The 27,771-nt window shown below is 44.1% G+C and overlaps 1 protein-coding gene and 1 pseudogene across 2 annotated transcripts in view; both read right to left on the reverse strand.

Moving 5' to 3' along the window:
* Positions 1-27,566, reverse strand: part of MALT1 (MALT1 paracaspase) — a 64,222-nt gene extending 36,656 nt beyond the window's left edge. For both annotated transcript variants that reach the window (XM_040264299.1, XM_040264298.1), the window contains exons 1-3: positions 27,246-27,566; positions 12,672-12,838; positions 2,354-2,475 (exon numbers count right to left, since the gene is read on the reverse strand). In XM_040264299.1, the coding sequence (XP_040120233.1) occupies positions 2,354-2,475; positions 12,672-12,838; positions 27,246-27,520 (564 nt within the window). In that variant the 5' untranslated portion in view covers positions 27,521-27,566. The remainder of the gene's footprint in view (positions 1-2,353; positions 2,476-12,671; positions 12,839-27,245) is intronic.
* LOC120881217 lies at positions 16,348-27,160 on the reverse strand (annotated as a pseudogene).
* Positions 27,567-27,771: the final 205 nt, after the last annotated feature.

Genomic DNA, 27,771 nt, shown 5'->3' on the forward strand with positions numbered 1-27,771 from the left:
AATCTCTTCCTCTCCCAGTCTCCAATACCTCAGTATATAAGAGGTCCCCAGAGGCTAGAGTCATCCTTGAGCTCTGTGCCTCTCCCCTCGGGCTCTGCATTTAGCCCGCCAGATCTGATGAGCCCTGTCTCTAAAATAAAGCAATGCACCCACGCTGCTCCATCTGCCCTGCCCTGTCCGAGCTCACACTACTGCTATTTCCAGTCTAGTGTGGGCATTAGGTAACTGGTCTTTTTGTTATGCTCTTGCTTCCATTTAAGTAGCGAAGTCGGGGGACTTGCCTGGTGGTCCAGGGGCTAAGACTCTGCTCTCCCAGTGCAGGGGGCCTGGGTCCAATCCCTGGTAAGGGAACTAGGTCCCACATGCCGCAACTAAGACCCGTCGCAGAGAAATAAACACATACTTAAAAGAAGCAGCAAGCTGGTGTTTTAAGAACATAAATCCTCCCGTTACTTCTCCTGTTTAAGACTTTTGAGTTTCATCTCCCTTGGTATCACCCTGCTTATCTTCCTCACAGCTCTTAACTCACAGTTATCTCATTTACTCCCTGTCTGTCAGAGGAGGGGGCAGGGCCCTTGGGTGTCAGGCTTCACCATCTGGGCCTTAGAACCCGGACAGGTGCCCAACAAGTGGTCGTGAGATGAATGCCTCCTGAAACAGACTATGAATCTAAGGGTTGAGACAGAACTTGACTGGTGAGAGCCTTAGAACCCCTCACAGCTCTTCAAATCCAGCGGGCACGCCTCTTCCTCTCGGTTTCTCCCCTTCTCAAAATCAGGACATAGTTCACACGTGATGTACGGGGTGGCCATAGCTCCTTGGGGTTTTCCTGTGACACCTTATGGAAAAACCCAAACAACCTCTTTGGCTAATCCACTACTTACCATAGTAAAATTTGCCCATGATTTCTTCCTCAAAGGCATTCACTGAAATGAAAGCCACTCTGCAGTTGAGAAGCTATGGTAAGCATGACTTCAGTTACCACCCCTCGAGAGCGTAGGCACGTAAAATGTCCTCTCAGTCAGGCTCTCAATGCCCAGCGACAGGAATGCGAGGGGCTCCTGACAGTCAAGCGCCCAGCACAGGCCTGTCTGTGGCCGGTGCCCGCGCAGTCCCGCTGTTGCAGTTCACGGCTGCCCTGGCTCACTCGGGTGTGAGCGAGGACATTAAAAGCTGTACAAATCCCCATGCTTCTTCTGAGGCACAGGGTGACCCCATCAGAGGAAAGAACATCATTTTGGAACAACCCTTGAGCTTAAGTTCAGATTTGCAAATGGAGTTTTAGTTTTGAGTTGAGAAGAAAGTCTGGTTATGTGACTCACAGGCTGAAAAGAATAATGGAGTTTCAAGGTGCCATCTGGAGGGCAGGCAAGGAGGCGGGTGGATGAGGGAGAAGAGAGAAGCTCACGAGAGTGGAGCTCGACGTGGCCGGACCACTGAGAAACCCCCAGCGGCAGAGTGGCTCAAAAAACGTTTAATGACTTTTTTTTATCATCATTACTTTTAAAATTGGCCTCACTGCACAGCATATGCGATCTTAGTTTCCTGACCAGGGACTGAACCTGTGCCTCACGCATTGGGAGTCTGGTGTCTTAACCACCGGACCACCAGGAACGTCCTTTCAAAGACTGTTTAAGAATAGAGAATTTCAATATGCAAATTTAAATTATTTGTTCGGTGGCTCAGGGATATAACCCTTTCACGAAAGGAACAAATGTCTCTACCAACCTGAATTTTACTTCAGAAACTACCATAAAAGCCTAAATCTTTTGATACAATACAGTTATGTGGAATGCTTAAAATAATACTGCCTTTCATGCTGCTTTGAAAACCTTTTAAAGATTATGACTGGAACAATCTGTTGTAAAGAATCCTGTATATCTATGTCAGAAGGTATTGGTGATGTTTCCCGTTTGCTAACATTGTTGCCCCGTGTACTCCTGATTTTCCACAATTTTCAGAATACAGAACTGATGTTATTACTGCTTAGAAAGTAATGATTATTGAATGCATCAGTAATAACACTGACCCTTTAACAAGGACCTATTAGGTCCTTTAACAAAATTCCTATAAATATATTAAAGACAGTAAGGCTAATTGATTTTCTCTTTCTCTCTCTTTTTTGTTCAGTTACTCAGCTGTGTGCAACCCCATGGACTGCAGCACGCCAGGCTTCCCTGTCCTTCACTATCTCCTGGAGATTGCGCAAACTCAGCTCCACTGAGTTGGTGATGCCATCTAACCATCTCATCCTCTGTTGCCCCCTTCTCCTCCTGTCTTCAATCTTTCCCAGCATTAATCTCTCTTCTTTTGACAGAGGAATTAAAAAACATTTAAAAGACATTAAAATTACCTCTTTATTCATTTTGAACCATTGATATTGTACAAAAGGATGTCCAGTTGCCCGGCAACACAGCTTCACAAACTGTCCCGCCAAGACTGCCTTGGATTCAGGGTTTACAGTGATCTTTATTCCTTAAAAAAAAAAAAAAAAAAAGTTATATAAATAGAATCAGAGAAGAGGGGCTTTCCTTGTTTATGTTTCTAAAACCAAAGAGAGAAATATTTTGGAAATAACCTGCATATTCACTCTTGTTATAAGTCACTCATTCAGATCTCTTCCCCATCAGATGGTGAGTCTGTGAGTTCCAGGCTCTGTAAAACCAGGAGGAAAGAAACTCACCTGCAGAAGACTTTGATCGACCACATCCCCCTCACCCCCCACGACTGGGGGAGAAAACTGTTTGCCGTATTTCTTCAGTTCTGAGAAATATTTTTTCCAGGTCCTAACGCCTCTGAAATCAGGATGTGCCTTTAATAACTGTCTGAGGGAGCAGTCAGGGTGCGCTCTCGGTGCCAGCTCTGGTACTACTCGATCACAAGTGCTTATACAGTCAGCACTTCAACTCAGGTAGGGGCATGGTTTTTGTAAGACAAGTGTGAGTTTAAATGCCATTAAAATGTCTTCAAAAGACATTCCCTGGAGGTCCAGGGGTTAAAGGCTTCACTCTGCAATGCAGGGGATGTGTGTTAGACCCCTGCTTGGGGAACTGAGATCCCACGTGGCTCCTGGCCAAAAAAGATGAAACATAAAACGGAAACAATGTTGTGACAGATTCAATAAAGACTTAAAAAAAAATTGGTCCACTGGGGGGAAAAAAAAGAATTCCAATGCTACGGTTTAGCATTAAAATAAAACTATTCTATAAGCAGAAAGGCAGAGAAACAGAAGAGCCCGATAAAAATTTGATACATGTGATGCAAACATTTCTCATCCGAGAAATGACTACCAGCGTCAAAACCTGGAAAACTTTCTTTTGCGGGGGAGGGGGTGTGCCACATGGCTTGTGGGATCTTAGTTCCCTGACCTGGGGCCTCAGCAGTGGAAGTCTAGAGTTTGAACCACTGGGTCGCCAGGGAATTCCCCAAACATGGAAAACTTCTGAGAGGAGCTTCTTGTCAAAAATCCTGGAGTCAACAATGGAATGCCTCCCCCTCCCTCTCTCTCAATCACTCCCTCTGGGGAAGCCCGCTGAGAGTCCCAGGGACACCTGTGCGGCTCTGCAGAGGCCTGGGCCGTAAGGAAAGCAATGCCGCGCCTCCTGCCATTAGCCATGTGTATGAACCATCTGAGGAGAGGATCACCCAGCCCCATTTGGACCTTCAGATAGCTGCAGCCCCGGCCGACCGCTGGGCTGTCACCTCATGAGAGGCCCTGAGCCAAAACCAGCGGCTCAACACTCCTGGATTCCTGCCCTCAGAAACTCCGAGATAATCAGTGAGTGTTGATTTTAAAATTCTTGGTCTTGGAATAATTCGTCATGCAGCAGCAGATAACTGACACAAAAGGAACCAAGGCTAGGACATTTTACACTTGCCAGGGTTTTAATACATAAATCTTGGCTTTTGTGCTAAGTTGCTTCAGTTGTGTCCAACTCTGCGACCCTATGGACTGTAGCCCTCCAGGCTCCTCTGTCCCTGGGATTCTCCCGGTAAGAAAACTGGAGTGGGTTGCCATGCCCTCCGCCAGGGGATCTTCCAGACCCAGGGATCAAACCCATGTCTCATGTCTCCTACATTGGTAGGCAGTTTCTTTACCACTAGCACCACCTGGGAAGACCAGCTGGCTTTCAGAAAGGAGAAATAATCATTAAAACTTATAAAACATAATTTCCCACACCTGTTTTTATTTTTCCTCACATCCTGAACATGATCTCATATCTTTTTCTCCTACAACCCAGTAATGCAAACAAACAAAACAAGATTACCACCAAAGAGGAGACAGTCCTAAAGAACAGCAATCTTAATATATGAAAGGTACTAAACTTTCAAGGGAAAGAATAGTATATAAGACAAAATAGGCATATGAAATTCGTGCAGGAAAGATATTGAATAAAACCAAAATCCAAAACGAGTAAACATTTATTGCATTCCTATCATATCTGAGGGTCTAGAGAAACCCTGGAAAATCAGTAAGTATAGCAGAGCCTCTCAAAAAAAAATTTAAAACTCCTGCCAAGGAAAAGCTTTCCTATTCATTCATCCTTTATGTGGATGCTAACTGGGCACAGGATAGCTGAAGTAACAGCTTTCCTGAATTCTGTTATCCATGTTAGTAGGAAAGTATATGTTGAAGTCAGAAAATGGGATGAGCACTCTTACTTAAGCCAGAAAATTCACACACTGTATTTTAACGCTTGCAAATACTGTTCATCTGTCAGGAGAGACTTACAACTTTAAGATGCAAGGATTCTCATTTCCAATGTTTAAGTATGATAAGAGAGGGAAGAAAAAATGTTGCAAAAACAACAGAAGGGAACGAGTATAAATTGGACTATAAATCTAGGCGTTATAGCTAAATTGGCTTTAAAATGTGGGTGCCTTATAGCCACCTCGGATGTACTGTCCCCAAGCCCTCCGGACACAGAGCCTCCGCCCCTCCTAGACCCCCAGGCTTCCCCATCTCTGGGAGGACAGACCAGGCCTCAGCCAGCCCTGGGCCTCCAATGACTCACGACAGGCCCTCCGCACACTCCCTTCCTCTCCACGTGTAAGTGGAGAGGCTGCACTCTCCTCAGCTGCACGTCCTGTCAGTTAGGCTTTCCCACGTCTCACCATCTCCCACGCCGCGATCTCAGTCGAAGCCACCGTCCCCTCCTGACTGCTGCCACAATCTGCTAACGTTCTTTCCTTACTTCCAACCAGCAGCTCGGTATCTTTTTAAAACAAATTGATCCACAGCTCTCCTCTGACTAAAAACCCTCTTTGGACCTCTGACTGGACCTTGAATACGACCCAAGCTCCTTATGTGGCTGACGAGGCCCTCTGTGAACGGACCCCTCTGCCTTCGTCCCGCTGGCTCCTTGCCCACCACGCTCCAGCCATGCAGGCTTCTTTCCTGCAGAAGACAAGCTCTTTCCTGCCCTTTCACTTCCCAGTTCTCTGCTGGATTTCTCCCCCAACCCCCAGTGTCTCATGGCAGACAATTTTAACATCCAGGTCCTCAGCATTCCTGGGAAAGGTCTCTTCATGGGTAAGCCCCCACCCTCTTTCTCCATGATAGTCTCCAGCTTTGCGGGCTTCACTGCACTCATCCCCTGAAGTCTCCTTTCTTACTATCTCACCGACTCAATCAGAGGTTCTCGTCTTAGTCATCGGTTCACCTGATGCCTAGAACCGTGCTTGGCACAGTGGAACAGTGGGTGCTCAACACACATTCGCTGAACAAATGTGTATAATAATAATAAAAATGACTACAGCAGCGATTTTACTGACTGCTTTACATTTGCCTGCCATTTTGATTTCTAACCTTCAAAATAACCATGGTAACTAGATCAATGTTACAATGAGGAGAAATGAACTTAAGTCATTTGCATAAAGTCATCCGAGTTACCTTGGGTAAATTATTTAACCTCCCCAGGACTAATTTTTTTCTCTCTGTAAAATGGCAGAACCAGGATGCAAACCTATGTTTTCCTAGGCTTTAAAACTCTTTCAAGCCTTTTGTTATCCCAGTGATCTTTTTCCTTCCATCTTTACTGAAGAATTACTGACAAAAACTGCCTATGTTTAGGGTGTACAACATGATGGTTTAATAGTTATACACTGTGAAATGCTTGCCACAGTAAGTTAATGGATACATTCATCAGCTCACACAGTGTCATTTTCCCGTGATTCTTGTTTGGGGCCTTGCAGCATGGGCAATCTGGCTTCCCAGGTGGCTCGGGGGTAAAGAATCTACCTGCCAATTCAGGAGCCACAGGAGAGGCAGGCTCCATCCCTGGTTTGGGAAAATCCCCTGGAGGAGGAAATGGCTACTCACTCCAGTATTCTTGCCTGGAAAAGTCGATGAACAGAGGAGCCTGGTGGGCTACAGTCCGTGGGGTCGCAAAGAGTCAGACACGACTGAGTGCACAGCATGTGAGATCTTAGCTCCTCAACCAGGGACAAGCCCACACTCCCTGCACTGGAGAGCAGAGTCTTAACCCCTGGACTGGCAGGGAAGTCCCAGTTTTCTGGAGGTCCTTAACGTGTCTCCCACGCTAACCCTATCTTCTGCCAGAGTGAGTCTCTCTTACTGGAAGGAGTGTGTCTTGCACCACAACAGTGCTTCAAAATTTACCTTGGTGAAGATTTCCTGCTATTACACAAAGAGACAAGAGAGGAGAAAATCTTTCTCTCTAGAGGGTCTTAAAAAGCAATGAATGATTTTAGTTGAAGCAGGCCATGTGACCAGGATGTTCCAGAAGCTTCCTTTGTAGGAGACAAGACTAAGTAACTTTTAACAGACGTTCAAACTCAGTGTATACACCGGTCCTGTGCCAACCATTTTCGTTGTCTAAGTCTTCAGGAAGCAAGCAAGGACATGTCTTTATTATTCATTGCTTCAAAGACTGAGAACTGAAAGGCAAAGTGTGATTTGAAAACCGCCCTGGGTGAGCAGTAAAGAGAAAAGTCACAATACCTCCCATGTTTCAACCACATATATTTCCTTCCTCCCACATCGTGTGTGAGTGCACGACAGAGAACAGTGGTCACCTCTAACCACCCTCGCGTGGTGCCCGCTAGAAGGTGCTGAAACAAAGTCGGGAGGGGAGATGGCACAGAGCTCGGGAGGGTGTTCGCAGACACACAAATGAAAGCTCTATTTTAAAGGGCGATCACAGTTTCCTGGCAAACAAGCCTATTTTCAGATAACATCTGCAAAGAAGTCAAAGAAGTTACTTGATTTCCTGTAAGGTGGGGACAATCTGACTGGGTCTGATGGCACACGAGGATTGTGCTTTCAACACACACACCTGTGTAGAACAACCGGTTCAAGATGTTTAACAATAAAACCCCCGCTGGAATTGCTACATAGATAAACAAGGGTGATTCTTGACTTGACAGAAGGATTCCTCATCAGCTCCCTTTGCCTTATTCTCTCTTACAAAGCCTTGGACGCTGATGCAATGCACAAGTTTTCCAGGAACAGATCTACTGTGTACATTACAGTGCATCTATTTTCAGAGGCCATGAACCAAAAAAACCATCTCCACCATCTTCCATTTAAAACCCTCCCTTCAAGGTTTTATTTTGAGCATTTGTAGGCTATTACTTGGAGAAGGAAATGGCAACCCACTCCAGTATTCTTGCCTGGAGAATCCCACGGACAGAGGAGCCTGGTGGGCTTCCGTCTACGGGGTCGCACAGAGTCGGACACGACTGATGCGACTTAGCAGCAGCAGCAGGCTGTTACTGAAAAGCACCCCAGAGAGTCCCAGAATAAACATTATCCCTCTTCCTTCAACAATTTCCCCTCATTACACAACTAGTGTGTGTCCATGCACTTTCCTCCTACAGGTCAATTTACATTTGCGTCTGCTGCAGCTGAACCCGGTCTCCCAGCTCACTCTGCTCATGCTTCCATGCCACCAGCTCCCTGCAGTGTCCTGGCACGGAAACCCATCCTCCCAGCCCTCACCAGCACTCCCCTTCTGTTTCCCCACTTTCTTAATCTTCCTTCCAGTTTTACCTCTTTTTCCTTCTTAACATCCTGCTTTCAGGAATTTCTGTTGTTCACGAAACAAGATGAGTCCCTTATAAGTAAGATCTAGTACCTGAGTCCTTTTTAACTTGTTAAGAAGAAAAAAACTGAGGTCAGTGGGTCAAAGAGGGAGTTGAGTATGATAATCTGTAGTTAAGCTTCCCAAACAATCTAGAATCTTCCTAGCATTATTGGAGATGACAGTGAGTCCAGGTCAGGTTCTGATCCTACTTTTGTCAACAACCAACTGTGATTGTGGCCAAATGATAACTTCTGGTAATCTCCTTTTCCACATAACTGTGTGCTCACATTTAAAATTTAAATGTTCGGGACAGTCCTGCTCTGGTCCTTCACAGAACTGTGAAGATAAAAACGTGAAGCAGAGCTATCTTGGAAACTGAAGAATAATAGCCATCTTTGCTCTTATCTTACAGACAATAAAAGTAATAAAAAATAAAATTGATATCAGAAACATAACCTTGAGTATGTTACAGGGAATTAAAGAAGAAAAATGAATTGACATGAAAAAGGAGTGGGGGAGAATGGAAAAGACGGCAGTGAAACCACGTGACTCTGCCAGCATGGCTGAAACGTACCCGTGGCAAAGCTCCTTTTATGTCAGAATGAAATAAAATGGCAGCATCACAAACCTGGGGCAGAAAGAGCCCTGGGGTCCATCTACTGCAACCCTATGTAGGCCTCTTACAGCTTCTGCATCACCAGGAAGGCTCTTTACCACTAGCGCCGCCTGGGAAGCCCAAGTAACACGGTAATTCTCTCTGAACGTCCCCCACCCTCCAGCCCCTGCTTAGTTGATTCCAGGTCAGAGCATGGCTTCCTTGGCAACAGATCTCGTGATGAGCATGACCCTAGCTGATAGAGCCGATCAGTCTGCACTCAAACGGTTTCTCTTAGAACCCTAATGGACGGTGCTTATACCTTGGCACTCAAGACAAAAACATCTCAAATAGCACACCTAGGTTTATTTGTGTTTGCCAAGGCTACAGATGCTAATCGTGGTTGTTTTGAGACCAGGGTCTTTGACCTTTTAATTTTTTTAAAAAAAGGGTCTAAAAAATCATTACAGACTTCTGGTTCAAAACAGTTTCAGTGAATTCATTTAATGCCCCTGTCCTTCTCCAATTTCCCCTGAAACGCTGAGAGGAATAAAAATAGGAAAAGAGTGAGTCAGAGCTGGACAATGCAGAAGGCCACCGTCCATTCATAAAAATCATAAGTCATTTCTCTAACATGAAGTGCAGACTAGTCACGCACTGGAGAAGGAAATGGCACCCCACTCCAGTGTTCTTGCCTGGAGAATCCCAGGGACGGGAGCCTGGTGGGCTGCCGTCTATGGGGTCACACAGAGTCGGACATGACGGACGTGACTTAGCAGCAGCAGCAGACCAGTCTAAGAGGCAAGCTGGCCAACCCATGTGCTATGGAGAAGCCCAACTGGAAGGAAGGCAGAAGAGGATAAATCACAATCTTCTGCAAAATATATGAGGCATCCGAGCCCATAGAGCACAAGAATTTGGGGGTGCATAACCCTTGGCTCAGAGCTCAAATGGCAACCACAGAAGTCAGTTCCTCATCAAGGCAGCTGCTGCAGTAAGAGACGGGGGAGCCCTCCCCATCTACGTCTGGGCCACAAAAACAAAGACACCCGAGAAATCCGGTCCCATAGCCATCTCCTATGGCCATCTGTGGCTGTCTTCCCACAAACAACGGGAATCGAGCATGGCAAACTCAGACTAAAATAAATCTGAAGTCTCCCCTTCTCCTTATATTTAGGCCTGAGAGGCCTGTTTGGAGGTTTACAGCATCTTGGTTTCTCAAACCAGAGCTCTCTATAAGGACAATCAGAGAAAAGTCATCAGATTTTTTTGTGGAATAAGAACTAATATCCTCTTATGAGACTGTATTATCAAAAAAAAGAGAAAACATTAGAATATTCCCACTTTGTATTTTCACCAAGATTCAGGAATACACTGAAAAGGAAAAACTGGAGATTTATTTATACTTGTTTTACGATTATACTGGATTTGATGAATTACATGTTTGTCTTCCCTCCTAGATGATGAGTTTCGAACGCACAGGAACTACTGTCTTAGTCATCCTTGAACTCACAGTACCACGCACAATGCCTGGAACAGCAAAAGTATTAGAGTACAGCAAGGTTGACTGAGTGGGCAAAATCCCACATTAAGCTGATTCTATCAGGGCTTGCATTCTTAATTACAATGGTTTTATTTTTAATGTCCCTATTGAAATATTAAAGTTTTTCTTTAATTCTTAAATTTCTACATTCTAACAAATGTAAATACAGTAAGTTTTAGATTATTCACATAAGATTCAGGAGGAAAGCTAACTGTAAATTACTAAGTTTTATTAGATCCCCAACTATTTCCTCTTAAGTCAATAATGAACATTCAAGTAACAACCGATTTCTAATATATGGCTAATCCAACATAAAACTTCACAGAAACAGTGCCTCACTGGTAATGCAGAAACTGCTCTCTTTTTCCTAGTCTCCCCTCAAATGTGAAAAAGCCCCAGCGTATAACTGAAAAAGCCTGTAGGCCTAAAATCTGAATGACTTGTGCAAGGGAACACCGATGGCAAAGCGCTGATCTTACTACTTGGAGAGAAACACAAAGGGCAGAAACAGAGATTTTTCCAAAGAAGATGACTGAGTTTTCTAGGATGGTACAGTACTGGCTGCTGCCTTATCATATCAAAATAGAACATAGTTAAAACCTTCAGGCGTATCTATCTACACAAATAAATATGTGACTCCATTTCGGTCTACCCTGTTTCAAACACAGAAAATCTGAAAACCTTCCATCTCAGGCCAGCGATCACAACACAAACCATGAGATGAGTGTGCAGCCTCCTAGATACAGATCAGCACAGCCTCATCTACACAGCTCCCCCAAGTCTGTGAGGTAAAGAACACTTACTCTCATTTTCTAGACTTGACAAGAGTCATTAAGTACAATTGCTGAAAAACCTAATGAGATGTTAAAGTTATATTTATACCCACAGAAGTTTCTTAAGTTTTCAGAGGCCCTGGTATTCTATAAAGCAGAACTTTATAGCCGAGTGCCCCAGGCTGGTAGATTTCAATCACCACGACGCCTGGGTACTTCTGAGACACTGGGGATATAAACATTAGTGAGTGCCACCTGAAGGAGTGGTTTACTGTTTGATGATGGAGAGCACTTGCATCTAGATGGGACCTGCGTTAGCAGCCAGTTATTCCTAAGCAGGCCTCTTCCAAGAAAAGGCCCTGAGAAACACTCATCAAGTGTTCGATATAGTGGGTAACACAAAGGAGGTGTTTATAGGAAGCTGCTTCATCATCTGCACTTGGCCTAGAAAAGCAGGGGATAACCTGAGAGTCCAAGCTTCCTGGCTTACAATCCAGGTCCATTGGTAGTAGAGTTCTCACTTCCCCATCCTCACCCCACAGCACCCAGTTTTGTCTGGTGACCCACGAGACAAGACAATTTCTGGCAAGCTGATCAACCCACTCCCTCCTGGTTCTCTGCCAGGTGAACTCGTACATTCCATCGTGCCAGTGGTGACAGGTGCAGGGATGATGGGCACAGAACCAAAATCAGTTAACTTGCTAGAGAATCCAGTGATTTTTGCTGAGACAAGGATAAATGCCAGGAACAGCTAGTAGACACCTTATGACTATGTAGAAAGTCAGTCCTGGGAGGAAGTCAATGATAAGAAAGGAAGGGCAGAGACGAAATCCACCTTCTTGGAAACAGGGCTGCCCCCTGCCTTTCCTGAAGCCGAAACTGCTGCAAGACTTTGATGGAACCAAAATACTCCCTTTATCACGGCAACCTGCACTGAGGTTTCTGGTACATGTACTTCACAGTACGCCACTATACCACGTGTCCCCCGTTTCCCACGTCCCCGAGAAAGCTCTGCAGTGTGGCTGCTGTCACATGACCTGGATGACATGGTTCCTCCTACTGATGTCATGGTGACTGACCAACTCCACCCACAGCTGTGGAAAGGAAGGACTGTTTCCTATTCATCACATCTGACCCTGAAGTGAGCAACTTCACTCAATATTGGTTTATTCAGGGAAAAAAAAAATCATTTGGTTGAGTTACTCAACATTTCAAAAGGACCATGCTGGTTGGCAGAAAACTTCAACAATAAACACCTGTCATACTTTATCTTGTTCACATACATGCACATAAATAAATACATGTTTATTTGCTTTCTTGGCTGTACTATTTCAACATTAAGTTATAGAAACCTTACCCTTCAACACTTTCACATGCACCTCCTTGGAATAAAGACTTTCTTCTACAGAATGACAACATCATCATCACATAATAATTCTCTAATATCTAACATGTATGTTATATTCAAGTTGTTTCAACTGTCCCCAAAATGTCTTCTATAGCTGGTTTTTTTTTTTTGAAAAACAATCCAACTGTAGCTTATGTATTTGCTTTTTGTCCATTCTTTTGTCTCAACCCAGGGGGATAAATGAGGCTCCATATGTGTACATGTTCCAACAATTCTTCACACAGTTCACCTGGTCAAATGAGACATGTCCCTCTGAGTGGGCCTCCTTGACCTCCTGGAGAACGTGCTCACGGGGAAGGCCTACCTGGGGGGCTGAGAAGCTGAAGGACCTCGGTGTGCTCCATGGCCTGTAGGAAGTCGCTCAGCTCCATGACCGTACAGCCCTTCTCAGCCAGCAGCTTCAGTAAACACAGGCTGGGGCTGCCTTCAGGCTCCAGGACCTTGAGAGAACACTGCTCCAAGTCGAGACAACTGCCAACGACAGATTTAAGTCAGGTCAGCACCTTTTCTTCAGTGCGATCTGCCTGCTATATGTGTTTGGCCCCATCGTGGGTGTGGCAGGGAATACATAGTCGAGTGGTGGAAAACGGTTTATAGGACAAACAGCTACCATCCCTTTAGACAGTCTCCTGATGGTGCTCACTTTGTATAGCAGAAGTTGGCAAACTTTTCCTGTAACGTGCCAGAGTGTAAATATTTTAGGCTTTATATGGGCCTCAGGATCTTTGCTGCACCTTTTTGTTTTTGTTTTATAATATTTTAAATATTAAAAAAATGTTCTTGGCTCATGAGCCGTACAAAAATAGACAGTGCTCTGAATATGGCCCATAGGCTGTTGTTGGCAGACATTGCTCTATTTGACACATTTTGCCTTAAAGCCATGAGCTTTTCTTTCATAAGCATGTCTTCTTTTTGTTGTTGTTTAGTTGCTAAGTCTCTTCTGACTCTTTGTGACCCCATGGACCGTATCCACCAGGCTCCTCAGTCTAAATACTGGAGTGGGCTGCCATGTCTTCTTTACTCAACTAGGTAACATTACTACTTGCAAACAGAAACCCTAGCATACACTGGATTGGTCAAAAAGTTCGTTTGGGTTGTTCTATACCCTTTTCTGGGAGGGTGGTAGACATAACTCCCTTGTAATTAATACTTGCTAGAAAATGGAGTTTGACATCATGTATAACTACACCAACATTCCTCAAGGCTGAATATCACAGGTATAAGGGAGTACTATGACCATTCTTTGCAGCCAAAGATGGGGAAGCTCTATACAGTCAGCAAAAACAAGACCGGGAGCTGACTGTGGCTCAGATCATGAACTCCTTATTGCCAAATTCACACTTAAATTGAAGAAAGTAGGGAAAACCACTAGACCATTCAGGTATGACCTAAATCAAGTCCCTTACGATTATACAGTGGAAGTGAGAAATAGATTTAAGGCACCAGATCTGATAGAGTGCCTGATGAACTATGGAATGAGGTTCGTGACATTGTACAGGGGACAGGGATCAAGACTATCCCCCCAAAAAAGAAAAGCAAAAAAGCAAAATGGCTGTCTCAGAAGGCCTTACAAATAGCTGTGAAAAGAAGAGAAGCGAAAAGCAAAGGAGAAAAGGAAAGATGTAAGCATCTGAATGCAGAGTTCCAAAGAATAGCAAGGAGAGATAAGAAAGCCTTCCTCAGCGATCAATGCAAAGAAATAGAGAAAAACATCAGAATGGGAAAGACTAGAGATTTTTTCAAGAAAATGACAGATACCAAGGGAACATTTCATGCAAAGATGGGCTCGATAAAGGACAGAAGTGGTATGGACCTAACAGAAGCGGAAGATATTAAGAAGAGGTGGCAAGAATACACAGAAGAACTGTACAAAAAAGATCTTCATGACCCAGACAATCATGATGGTGTGATCACTCACCTAGAGCCTGACATCCTGGAATGTGAAGTCAAGTGGGCCTTAGAAAGCATCACTACGAACAAAGCTAGTGGAGGTGATGGAATTCCAGTTGAGCTATTTCAAATCTTGAAAGATGGTGCTGTGAAAGTGTACTCAATACACCAGCAAATTTGGAAAATTCAGCAGTGGCCACAGAACTGGAAAAGGTCAGTTTTCATTCCAATCCCAAAGAAAGGCAATGCCAAAGAATGCTCAAACTACCACACAATTGCACTCATCTCACACGCTAGAAAAGTCATGCTCAAAATTCTCCAAGCCAGGCTTCAGCAGTATGTGAACTGTGAAATTCCAGATGTTCAAGCTGGTTTTAGAAAAGGCAGAGGAACCAGAGATCAAATTGCCAACATCCGCTGGATCATCGAAAATGCAAGAGAGTTCCAGAAAAATATCTGTTTCTGCTTTATTGACTATGCCAAAGCCTTTGACTGTGTGGATCACAATAAAGTGTGGAAAATTCTGAAAGAGATGGGAATACCAGAGCACCTGACCTGCCTCTTGAGAAACCTGTATGCAGGTCTGGAAGCAACAGTCAGAACTGGACATGGAACAACAGACTGATTCCAAATAGGAAAAGGAGTACGTCAAGGCTGTATATTGTCACCCTGCTTATTTAACTTCTATGCAGAGTACATCATGAGAAACACTGGACTGGAAGAAACACAAGCTGGAATCCAGATTGCCGCGAGAAATATCAATCACCTCAGAAATGCAGATGACACCACCCTTATGGCAGAAAGTGAAGAGGAATTCAAAAGCCTCTTGATGAATGAAAGAGGAGAGTTAAAAAGTTGGCTTAAAGCTCAACATTCAGAAAACTAAGATCATGGCATCTGGTCCCATCACTTCATGGCAAATAGATGGGGAAACAGTGTCAGACTTTATTTTTTTGGACTCCAAAATCACTGAAGATGGTTACTGCAGCCATGAAATTAAAAGATAGTTACTCCTTAGAAGGAAAGTTATGACCAACCTAGATAGCATATTCAAAAGCAGAGACATTACTTTGCCAACAAAGGTCCGTCTAGTCAAGGCTATGGTTTTTGCAGTGGTCAGTATGGATGTGAGGGTTTGGACTGTGAAGAATGCTTAGTGCCGAAGAATTGATGCTTTTGAACTGTGGTGTTGGAGAAGACTCTTGAGAGTCCCTTGGACTGCAAGGAGATCCAACCAGTCCATCCTAAAGGAGATCAGTCCTGGATGTTCACTGGAAGGACTGATGCTGAAGCTCCAATACTTTGGCCACCTCATGCGAAAAGTTGACTCACTGGAAAAGACCCTGATGCTGGGAGGGATTGGGGGCAGGAGGAGAACAGGATGACAGAGGAAGAGATGGCTGGATGGCATCATCGACTTGATGGTCATGAGTTTGGGTGAACTCCTGGAGTTGGTGATGGACCGGGATGCCTGGCGTACTGCGGATAATGGGGTCGCAGTCAGACACAACTGAGCAAATGAACTGAAGTGAACTGATGACCATATCTCTTCATACTTCCCAAACAGTTTTTATCTTTCAGCTATAAAGGTCAGTTCATTTCAGTCGCTCAGTTGTGTCCGACTCTTTGCGACCCCGTGAATCGCAGCACGCCAGGCCTCCCTGTCTATCACCAACTCCCAGAGTTCACTCAGACTCACATCCATTGAGTCGGTGATGCCATCCAGCCATCTCATCCTCTGTCCTCCCCTTCTCCTCCTGCTCCCAATCCCTCCCAGCATCCGAGTCTTTTCCAGTGAGTCAACTCTTCTCATGAGGTGGCCAAAGTACTGGAGTTTCAGCTTTAGCATCATTCCTTCCAAAGAAATCCCAGGGCTGATCTCCTTCAGAATGGACTGACTGGATCTCCTCGCAGTCCAAGGGACTCTCAAGAGTCTTCTCCAACAACACAGTTCAAAAACATCAATTCTTCAGCACTCAGCTTTCTTCACAGTCTAACTCTCACATCCATACATGACCACTGGAAAAACCATAGCCTTGACTAGACAGACCTTTGTTGGCAAAGTAATGTCTCTGCTTTTCAACATGCTGTCTAGGTTGGTCATAACTTTTCTTTCAAGGAGTAAGTGGCTTTTAATTTCATGGCCAGAGTCAATTGACTTGTTCTTAACAAGTAGAATTTTTATGTCCATTCAATCAAAGAGTCTCTTACATCTTCCTGGGCCTATTCATCTGCAGACAGGAGTACAAACTGCAACCAAGCTCTTCATTCCACGCATTCATATGTGATGTTCAGTCTTCCTATGCTGCCCAACTTCCTTAAGATAAAAGGGGAGACTCACAGCAGGGCCCCACAGATGAGGAAGTTCTGTATGGAGATCACCATCCTCGATCATCTTCCGTTTGAACTCCTTGGGGTCCAATTTCCGTGCAAGGCCCTCAACCCAGAACACCTCATCTGTGCCCCAGGGCTTCCAGCAGCTGCCCTCTCTTGTAACATCTTATGAAAAACCCAAACTTTTTGGCCAACCCAAGAAGGCAATGGCAAGCCACTCCAGTACTCTTGCCTAGAAAATCTCATGGACAGAGGAGCTTGGTAGGCTGCAGTCCATGGGGTCGCTACTAGTCAGACATGACTGAGCAACTTCACTTTCACGAGTTGGAGAAGGAAATGGCAACCCACTCCAGTGTTCTTGCCTGGAGAATACCAGGGACGGTGGACCCTGGTGAGCTGCCATCTATGGGGTTGCACAGAGTCAGACACGACTGAAGCGACTTAGCAGCAGCAGCAATATATGTCTTAATTCCTCAATACCTAAAATTTTGTCTGGCCCATATTAATCATTCATAACTAAAAGACTATTGAGTGAATTTTAATCATAATTGAAATGCCTGGGACCCTGGATGGACGGGGTCAAACATAAACATGGTACCCCAGCTATGGCAGAGACAAGGTGAGCAGCTTTCATTTGGCTACAAATATTCTTAATCCACATTCATTTTGACCAGTTTTAGTAAAAGGCTGCCATAGCATTTTTACAATATAATGGTCACCCAAGATTTATAATTCTGTGATAAGGTTGGTTATTTCATAAAGAAAAACATGCATCCAACCAGAATAACTTCAGCACTAATACTCTACCTCATAGGATTGTTAGAACTAATTTAGGCAATCCATGTAAAAAGTACTTAGCACAGTATGTGTCAAATAATAAGTGCTCAATTGAATTGATCAGTTTTCCTCTGTGAGTTTCATTTGCTTCCTCTGTAAAGAAGGGCCCTTGGACTTAAAATCTCCAAATTCCTTTCCAGTTTAAAAACTCTGTAATTCTGGAATTGCAAAGTTCAGATTCCAGTTATTTGATTCTTCCTTTACATTTTAATCTCAAACTAGACAGGTGACATCCTCAACCCCTCAGTGAAACTGGGAGGCAAGTGGCAGGGGCAGCTGATATTTCTAGAGACTGTGAGGTCTAACCTGGCGGGTCTTCTGAATCCCACCTCCAAGACTTACTGCCCTGAGAACTGCAGGTGGTTTTAAAGTCTAAGATTGCTCATTTGAAAATGATGTTCACCATAACTCAGAGTGTGACTGTGGTCATTGAATCACGGGGTCTGGCACATGGTCAGTGGCCCATAATTTTTTTCTTGCTTGCTTTCCTTTGGGGTTAGACTGACATAATATGTAGCTTGTAACTAAAAGATTAAAATATAATAAATGACTTGCAAAACAGTAAAAAAATAAAAGCACTCAATAAAATTTAGCTCTTATTATATTAAAAAATGGGAATATTAAAAGAATACTAAGGTTAATTTCTCAGTTATGCTTACTTCTAAAACTGTTTTAGCTTTTCCTCAAAAAATATTTTTTTGAGTAGCTACTGTTTTGGTAACCTGGTGGTATCCTCTAAAGCTTATTATCACTAGTATTCTAGCTAAAAATTTGTATATTTAATACTCTATCCTTGTTAAGCTATTTCACATCCTAAAAGATGATGCTGTGAAAATGCTGCACTCAATATGCCAGCAAATTTGGAAAACTCAGCCAGTGGCCACAGGACTGGAAAAGGTCAGTTTTCATTCCAATCCCAAAGAAAGGCAATCCCAAAGAATGTTCAAACTACCACACAATTGCACTCATCTCACATACTAGCAAATAATGCTCAAAATTCTCTAAGCCAGGCTTCAACAGTTCGTGAACTGTGAACTTCCAGATGTTCAAGCTAGATTTAGAAAAGGCAGAGGAACCAGAGATCAAATTGCCAACATCTGCTGGATCAAAGAAAGAGCAAGAAAGCTCCAGAAAAACATCTACTTCTGCTTTATTGACTATGCCAAAGCCTTTGACTGTGTGGATCACAATAAAGTGTGGAAAATTCTGAAAGAGATGGGAATACCAGAGCACCTGACCTGCCTCTTGAGAAACCTGTATGCAGGTCTGGAAGCAACAGTCAGAACTGGACATGGAACAACAGACTGATTCCAAATAGGAAAAGGAGTACGTCAAGGCTGTATATTGTCACCCTGCTTATTTAACTTCTATGCAGAGTACATCATGAGAAACGCTGGACTGGAAGAAACACAAACTGGAATCAAGATTGCCAGGAGAAATATCAATAACTTCAGATACACAGATGATACTACCCTTATGGTAGAAAGCAAATAGGAACTAAAGAGCCTCTTGATGAAGGTGAAAAAGGAGAGGGAAAAAGTTGGCTTAAAACTCAACATTCAGAAAACTAAGATCATGGCATCAGGTCCCATCACTTCATGGCAAATAGATGGGGTAACAATGGAAACAGTGACAGACTTTATTTTCTTGGGCTCCAGAATCATGGCAGATGGTGACTGCAGCCATGAAATTAAAAGATGCCTACTCCTTGGAAGAAAAGCTATGACCAACCTAGACAGTATATTAAAAAGCAGAGACATTACTTTGCCAACAAAGGTCTGTCCAGTCAAAGGTATGGTTTTTCCAGTAGTCATGTATGGATATGAGAGTTGGACCATAAAGAGAGCTGAGCACTGAAGAATTGATGCTTTTGAACTGTGGTGTTGAAGACTCTTGAGAGTCCTTTGGACTGCAGAGATCAAACCAGTCAATTCTAAAGGAAGTCAGTCCTGAATATTCACTGGAAGGCCTGATGCTGAAGCTGAAATTCCAATACTGTGGCCACCTGATGGGAAGAACTGACTCATTGGAAAAGATCCTGATGCTGGGAAAGACTGAAGGCAGGAGGAGAAAGGGACGACAGAGGATGAGATGGTTGGATGGCATCACCAACTTGATGGACATGAGTTTGAGCAAGCTCCGGGAGTTGGTGATGGACAGGGAGGCCTGACGTGCGGCAGTGCATGGGGTCACAAGGAGTTGGACACAACTGAGCAACTGAACTAAACTAAAAACTAATTCTTGTTAAAATGTCAACAATAATGTTCCAGGTCAACTGTTCCCAGTTCTGGAGGCACAACCTGAAGTCCATGGTGAAATCATAAAAGTAAGGACAATAAGATCGTCTTTTACTCTAAGACTGTCTTTCCTATTTTTAAGTGTCAAAGTGTCCTTTCTTTTATGAAATAATGGTAATTGTGATGATTGCAAAAACAAAAGCTGAAGATGCCTGTCAATCCTCTATCTTGTAAAGTGTTTTTGTACCAGTCCAGGTAATGCCTGAATCAAGGAACCAGTATTGGATTCAACATAAGTATTACCAATTTTTCAAATAATTATAATATGAAATATATAAAAACAAGGATGCTCTATGTTTAACACTTTATGATTCATAAAGGTTATCAAGATCTGATATATGAAATTAAGATGTCATCTTGTCAAATGCAGCCAAATGATGCTTTAATTAATCTTTATATTGATATGGAGAGAATTAAAAACCATTTTGCTCCCCCCCACCCAAACGAAGAAAAATCATATTGATGCAGATGACGACTTCTCTTTCAATACAAAAGGCATTGGAGAAAAACAAGGTTCTCTATCTCTTTTCCTTTTACTGATTTTTCCACACGGGCACCAGCTATCAGTTAAGATGAGGTCTATATATACTCAATATTTCTTTCCTTCCTTTTTTTAGTTACATTCCTGTAAGGCTGTGCTTTGAAGTGGTTTCCACCAGCCCTAATTTGAAATTTCTGATTTAATTAAAAGCACTGTTTTCTTACTGAAACAAACAGACTTTGCTGAAAAAAAAAAAACTGTATTTTTTTTCAGATAATTGTAGATATTTTTATTTGGTACTACCAACCCACCAAGTTGTAATTTCTTTAAGGTTAGTTGAAATGTGGAATTGGAAACCTCTGAACTTTTTTTTTCCAATGAATTTTTTATATTGTTTAATGCAGACACATTTGGTTTACCTTGTTCTTTTTTAAATAAAACTATATTTTACTTTTAAAAATATGTAATCAAATAGAACATATTCTACACCATTCAGGGTACAAACCTTGGTACTGCTTTTACAGTCATTTGTTTCTCTTCTTGATACATTTATACTTTAGAATCCTTTCAATAACTATTTATTAATCACCTAAAACAGGCCATTTTTGCCAGGGATTGAGACTACAGCAGCAAACAACATCCCCCATCCTCCCAGATTTTTCCAGAGAAGAGGGACAGAGGTCTGTGTGTTCATCCGTCCTCTGGTCATAAGTGCTTTGGAGAAAAACAAAACAAGGGGACAGGTAATGCTAGCGCGGATGGAGGAGATGATTTTAAATGGTGTGATCTGAAGATACCTCACTGAGGTGACCTTTTTTAGAAAAATGTAATCAATGTTATTTGTTTTTAAAATTTTCATTGACATATAGTTGATTTACAATACTAAACTAGTTTCAGATAAGTGATTCAATTATATATAATTATACAAATATATATCTATTCCTTTTTACATTCTCCTTCATTATAGGTTATTGTAAGAGACTGAGTATATAGTAAGTCCTTGTTGGTCATCTATTTTATATATAGTAGTGTGTATATTTTAATCCCAAACTCCAAACTTACTCCTCCTTCCTTTCCCTTTTGGTAACCATAAGTCTGTTTTCTACATCTGAGAGTCTATTTCTGTTTTGTAAATAAGTTCATTTGAATATTTAAATTAAAACTTTTAAAAATCACTTTAAACTTTTCATTTTATATTGGGGTATGGTCTTTTCATTTTTTGTTGTGGTTTTTTGGCCACACATGTGGCCATGTGGAATCTTAGTTCCCTGACCAGGGATTGAACCTGTGCCCCTTTCATTAGAAGCCTGGAGTCTTAACCACTGGATTACCAGGGGCATACAGTTCATTAACAATGCTGTGTTAGTTTCAGAGGTACAGCAAAGTGATTCAATTATACATAAATATACAAATATATATTTCTTTTTTCTACATTCTCCTCCAATATAGGTTAATATAAGATACTGAATATAGTTCCCTGTGCTATACAACAGCTCCTTGTAGATTAACTGTTTTCTGTATGATAGTGTATATTTAAATCCCCATATCCTAATTTATTCTTCCCTCCTTTCTTCTTTGGTAACCGTAAGTTTATTTTCTTTGTCTGTGGGTCTACTTCTGTTTTTGTAAATAAGCTCATCTGTATTATACTTTTTTAGGTTTCACATACAAGTGATATCATATGCTATTTGTCATTCTCTGTGAGAACGTGAGTTTTAAGCAAACACTTGGAGAGATAAAGGCAAACATCTCAGGCTGAGCAAACAGCAAGTCCAAAGGCCCTACAGTCTTCAAGGAAGGGTAAGAAAGCACGTGTGACTACCGCAGAGCCAGGGAGGGAGATGTTTTGGGGTTGGCCAAAAAATTATTGGGGTTTTTCAGTAACATCTGCCAGAAAAATGTGAACGAACTTTTTGGCCATCTCAAGAGCCAGCCGGGAGTTAAACAGTGTTTTTACTGAGACAGAGAAACCAGTGAGAAGGAAGGGAGGATGAGACCTGATTTAATATTTTCAAAGGCTTCTTCGTGCTCTGAAGAGAACAGACTGGGGTGGGGAGCAAAGAAGGAGGCGGAGAAGTTAGACGGCTGCTGGAACAGTGCAGAGAGCTAACGGTGGCCTGGCCCAGTGTGGTCACAGAGAACCTTGGGTTCCAGACACACACTGGAGGGCTGGCAGAAGGCACGTGCTGACCCAGTGGATGAGGCAGGCAGAAGTGGAGTCAGGAACGATCGCAGGTTTTGGCCTGAGCACCTGGGTAGTTGTAGCTGCCCTTCACTGAGATGCAGAAGACAAAGGTTTACAGCGGAGGTCGGGCCGAGTTTTGGATGCGCTGCATTTAAGATGCCTATCAGTCATTCAAGAGGAGCACTATGCTGTGATCTGCACTGGGAGATCGCCACTGGGAGTTCAAGGCAAAGATGCGGGTTGGAGGTGTGAAGTGAGTGCAGTGAACCTAAATATGTATCTGTAAAGCCATGAGACTTTAGGATTACACCAAGGTGGGCAGGGACTAGATGAAGTTCGGATCAAGAGACACAATGCCTGAGCCCTCAGGCATCCCAAAACTCGGAGATGGAGAGGCAGAGACTGAGGAGATAGGCAGGAAACCTGTCATAAAGTGCTCGGGGGCAGGATTTTGTAGCTGAAAGAGCCCTTTCCATACTGACTGCCTTCCCTGGTCCACCTCCCACAGCCCCATTTTTAAGCTCCCTCCTTCTTGGCAGTTTAGACGGCATTAGAGCCTCCTGAGAGCTCTGCCATTTGGGGGCTAGAATGTTCCATGTCTCCCACAGGATTCACTAGCTTGGGCAAGATGCTCAGAACCTGTGCTTATCTACACTGATAGCAGAAGGTGTTCACTATTAGGTGAGTGTGGTGAGAAATGGAATATTGCCTGCTGGATCAGTAAACAAAGGATGTCACAGTCATCAGCAATTGCAGCCACCAAGGAGAGTGTGCTGGTGAGCCCTGAGGGAACTCAGGAAAGAACACTTGCCATCTAGGGAAGACCAGCCTGCAGGAGAGGGCAGCTGGGGTGCATATCAAAGGGATCACTGCACTGAATCCAGACTCCTACATCTTCCCATACATCTTGCTGTGGCTGTTTAGTCACCAAGTCATGGGTTCGTCGTGACCCCATGGACTACAGTCTGCCAGGCTCCTCTGTCCATGGGATTTCCCTGGCAAGAATACTAGAGTGGATTGCTGTTTCCTTGTCCAGAGGATCTTCCTGACCCAGGGATCAAACCTGTGTCTCCTGCATTGGCAGGCGGATTCTTTATTGCTGAGCCACCAGGGAAGCCTTCCCATAGATAGGAAAGTGCTAAATTCCATAACTTGGGACATTTGGTTGTCTTTAATTTACAATAATCTTTTCATGTTCATACTGCCTGCCCTTTGTTGCAAAACTTCTATATAAGCTAGCTCCTTCCCTCGTCTCCTGGAAGCAGTTTCTCAGAGCCATCTGAAATGCTGTCTCCCAGACCAGGGTCCTCATCTTGCCCCTAAATATAACATAACTCACAATGCTCACGTTGTGCCTTTCTGAAAAGTCAACACTGACTTTGGCACTAGGGCTGGGTTTATATTTAGGGCATGCCCACATGTACATGGTTTTGGGAAGCTGAGCTATATGCAAGGATTCATCCTGAATCACTAACGACCATCTGGGAACATTCTTCATTCCTGATGGTCAGTTGAGAAAGAACTTCTGTGGCTTATTTATTAAATTCTTGTCTAGTCTGAGGCAAGTTGTATAGAGGAAAAAACGTGAAAAGAAACAGAACAGGCAACCTTTTGGGGTTCTATGTCTGTGAACCAGCAACTCTGAGGAAAGCACTGCACATCCTCGCGGGAACTGCTATCTGTTTGGACTAGACTCACTGTAGTTCCTGGGTTTGACACTAGAGAGAAATACCTTTAGGACTTTTTATTATTAAAATCATAGATGCTCTTTTGCCATCGGTATGAAAATAACTTTAAAATGGCTAAACAACAACAATGAAAATAACTGTTTCAGTCTTAAAAAGAAAAAGCATCTATTCCCCAATAGAAAAGCTCTCATTTCCCAGCTCCCCAAGTTCTCAGGGCTAACCTTTTGTTAAGTCAGTTTAATTCTTTTGATGTCAATAGGTATCTGAGCTTAATGTTCTCCAGTTTTCCAACCTTCAGGGTGGCCTCCACTTTCCCCAGCACAACTAACCTACTCTGAGCTAACCTTCACCATCCTGGAAGCCTGGTCCAACTCCATCTGTCTCCAGCAGACTTCCTACTGTGAAATCCCCAGCATCCACAAAGGCATGCCCTTTGTAGCTTGTCTCCTCTGGCTGGGCAACTGTCCTCTCTCTACCCTCCCTTTACCAGATAAGTGGCCTCCGATTTTTCCATTAGTTCTCAAACAAAGTGAATACCATTATGTAGCCTGTAACAAAATTTAACTGAAGGCCTGGGCTTCCCAGGTGGCACTAGCAGTAAAGAATCTATCTGCCATGCAGGAGACATAACAGGCAGGGTTTGTTTCCTGGCTCAGGAAGATCCCCTAGAGAAGGGCATGGCAACCCACTCCAGTATTCTTGCCTGGAAAATCCCATGGACAGAGGAGCCTGGAAGGCTACAGTCCAGAGGGTCAGAAAGAGTTGGACACGACTGAGCAACTTAGCACGCATGTAGGCAACTGAAGGCTTGGGGAGGAAAACGGAACACCCGATGTCAGGTAAGCACCACTTTTTGATTCGATCAGTCGTTTCATCAGGGCAGGGCCTTACTGAGGTTCTTCTCTGTCCTTCATAGCCAAATAGAGGAGTACTCACTTCGGAGAACCCTCTTTATGAAAGGCTAGAGGCTTCCTTAACTAGAGTAGTAGTTAATTTCACAAATTAACCAATCACAGATCTGGTAATCTGACCCCCTGCCACCCCCTCACACCCTGCATATACACAAACAAAAACAACTTTTTATCTTAAGTCTAGAAATTCAGAAACCTACAGACCTAGAGAACCTGTATATATTTTGGATTTTTTTTGGAACAGCCAAAAGGAGTGTTCTTCCCAGAACAGGAAAAAAAAAAAAAGTATGCCATCTATCTGCCCCACTTTGCAAATTTACCATTTTTTGATTCCATCCTCACATCATTACTCCCCCTAAAGAGCCAAATATTCCCAAATCATCATTATTCAGGTTTAACCCCCAACTCTTTGAAAAGCAAGGTTGTTGTGAGGGTTAAACACATTGTACAATGTCTGGTATACATTAAGCGCTTAATAAGATAAAAACCTGGTGTTATTATCACCTGCAACATAGCACTTAGCATGTTATTTGTAAATGTCTCAGAATAAACAGTCTATCACTGCATAAGCCTTTATGAAAGTGAAAGAGAAAGTCACTCAGCTGCACCTGACCCCTTGTAACCCCATGGACTATACAGTCCACCAAATTCTCCAGGCTAGAATACAGGAGTGGGCAGCTGTTCCCTTCTCAAGGGGATCTTCCCAATCCAGGGACTGAACCCAGGTCTCCTGCATTGCAGGCAAATTCTTTACCAGCTGAGCCACAAAAGAATCCTAAGAATACTGGAGTGGGTAGCCTATCCCTTCTCCAGGGGATCTTTCTGACCCAGAAATTGAACCAGGGTCTCCTGCATTGCAGACAGATTCTTTATCAGCTCAGCTACCAGGGAAGCCCAAGCCCTTATGAGTAGGAGCTAAATGTTTGACATCTTTTTTATCTTCTGAAACTTTCTGCCAAAATTGGGCAGTTAAAAAAAGTAATTTTGCATGAGTTTTTGCATGAATTTTCCTCTCTCAATTCAGATTTATAGAGTGTCTAAGAGAGGTTCTATGTGTAACACATAGGATCTTACCTGACGCTTCCTGTTCTTGAAGAGTTTATAAAGACATGTACAAATAATTACAGTACAGGCAAAGTTTAGTCATGAGAGAAGTTACAAAACTGCTAAGAGATTCAAAGGCAGACCCAAATCATAACAGTGATCTTCCCAAGTGTGCTCTGGGAAACCCTACTGCAGTTCCTAAGACCCTCTTCACAGGATATCCAAGGTCAAAATTTTTCAAAATACTACTGAGATGTTATCTTTCTCACTCATTCTCTCAGAAATGCACATTGGAGTGTCCAGCGTTACCTGACCTGTGACAGACTGCATGTAGGAGCTCACAAAAGATGCTGGTTGTCTGGGATTAAGAGAAGACATTCAAGAGATTTTCAAAATGCCAAACAATGCCACTTTTCCTAACATTTTTCATCTTGGAAAAGTTTGTTTTTCCATAGGAACATGTCATTTCTGTTAACATGCAATAAATTTTTCTTTTTAAATATTAAAAAATTCTGAACTTTAATTTATAATATGGTAAATAAATATCAATCTATGTTTGTATGCAAGTAACATACAGAACCCACATTAAAAACTCTTTGGGGTCTTCAATAATTCTTAAGCGTGTAAAGGAGTCTTGAGAGCCTGAAGTTCAGTTCCAAGAAAACGGTCTTACTTATACTTGAATGTTCACGGTGAAATCAAATGGGTTTGCTGGAGGAAGACAGGGAGTTTAGTTTCAGTCTTTCCCACCATCCTTCTTCTCTCGACCTTAAAGCCTCACGAATTCCTTCATCTCAAACCCTTCAACTTTGCCATCTCTTTACCTGCACGAACCCTACCTAACTTTCCTAGGGTCTTCATCTAGGTCTGCGCATTTGAAGTTCTCTGGAATGACCGCACTAACGTAATGGTCCCCAGACACCGTTCCTGGTATTCTTGGTTAACCCCGATCTCTTTCATCTCAAGAGGAGGAGAGTAGGAAAAGGGAGTGGACGACCGGAGTCCAACCTAGAACGGAGTCCAACCTAGAACCTCTGTGGGTCCAGATTCTCCGCCTGGAAGGCAACTCAAGTTGCCCCACCCCTTCCCACCGGCGGCCCCTGCACCGCTCGCGCCAACCCTCCATCGCCGCGTCCGCCCCAGCCCACGGCGCCCCCCGCCCCAGCCCGCCCCACATGACCCCGCCACCCCCCAGGGTCCCGGGGCCGCACCTGAGCCGGAGACGCCCCCGACTCCCCGCCACCTCGGCCAGCCTCCTCCATCCCCGGCCCTCGGGCGCTCGGTCCAAGCTCCCGCTGAGCCTCCGCAGCAGCGGCTCCGGAAGGCGGCTGAGGGTCGCGCCGGCTGCAGCGGGGAGCGGCGGCCCCGAGGGCGCGGCCGGCGGCGGAGACGAGGTCAGGGGCGGCGGGGCCTGCAGCAGCTCCCCGCACAGCGACAGGTCCCGCGCCGGCGATCCCAAGCCGGCCGCGGCTCCCGCCGGCCGCATCGCGCGCCTTCCGCTCGCCGCAGGGCTGCGCAGGCAGGGGCGGAAGGACGAGGCGCAGGGCGCTGCGCGGCGCTCTGAGAAGGAAGCGCCGCTGCCCGCCCCGCCGAGACCGGTTTGCCTGAGGGAGCCCGACTGGCCAGCGGCGCCCCCCCGCTCCGGGGGCGGGGCCTCGGCGGGGGCGGGGCCGCCCACTGCGCGCGTGCGCGCGCCTCCCCCGCCCTCCGCGCCGCCGCCTCCGCGCCGCCGCTTCA

This window comes from Oryx dammah, unplaced genomic scaffold (assembly GCF_014754425.2).
Source record: "Oryx dammah isolate SB20612 unplaced genomic scaffold, SCBI_Odam_1.1 HiC_scaffold_22, whole genome shotgun sequence".
NCBI classification, from domain to species: Eukaryota; Metazoa; Chordata; class Mammalia; order Artiodactyla; family Bovidae; genus Oryx; species Oryx dammah.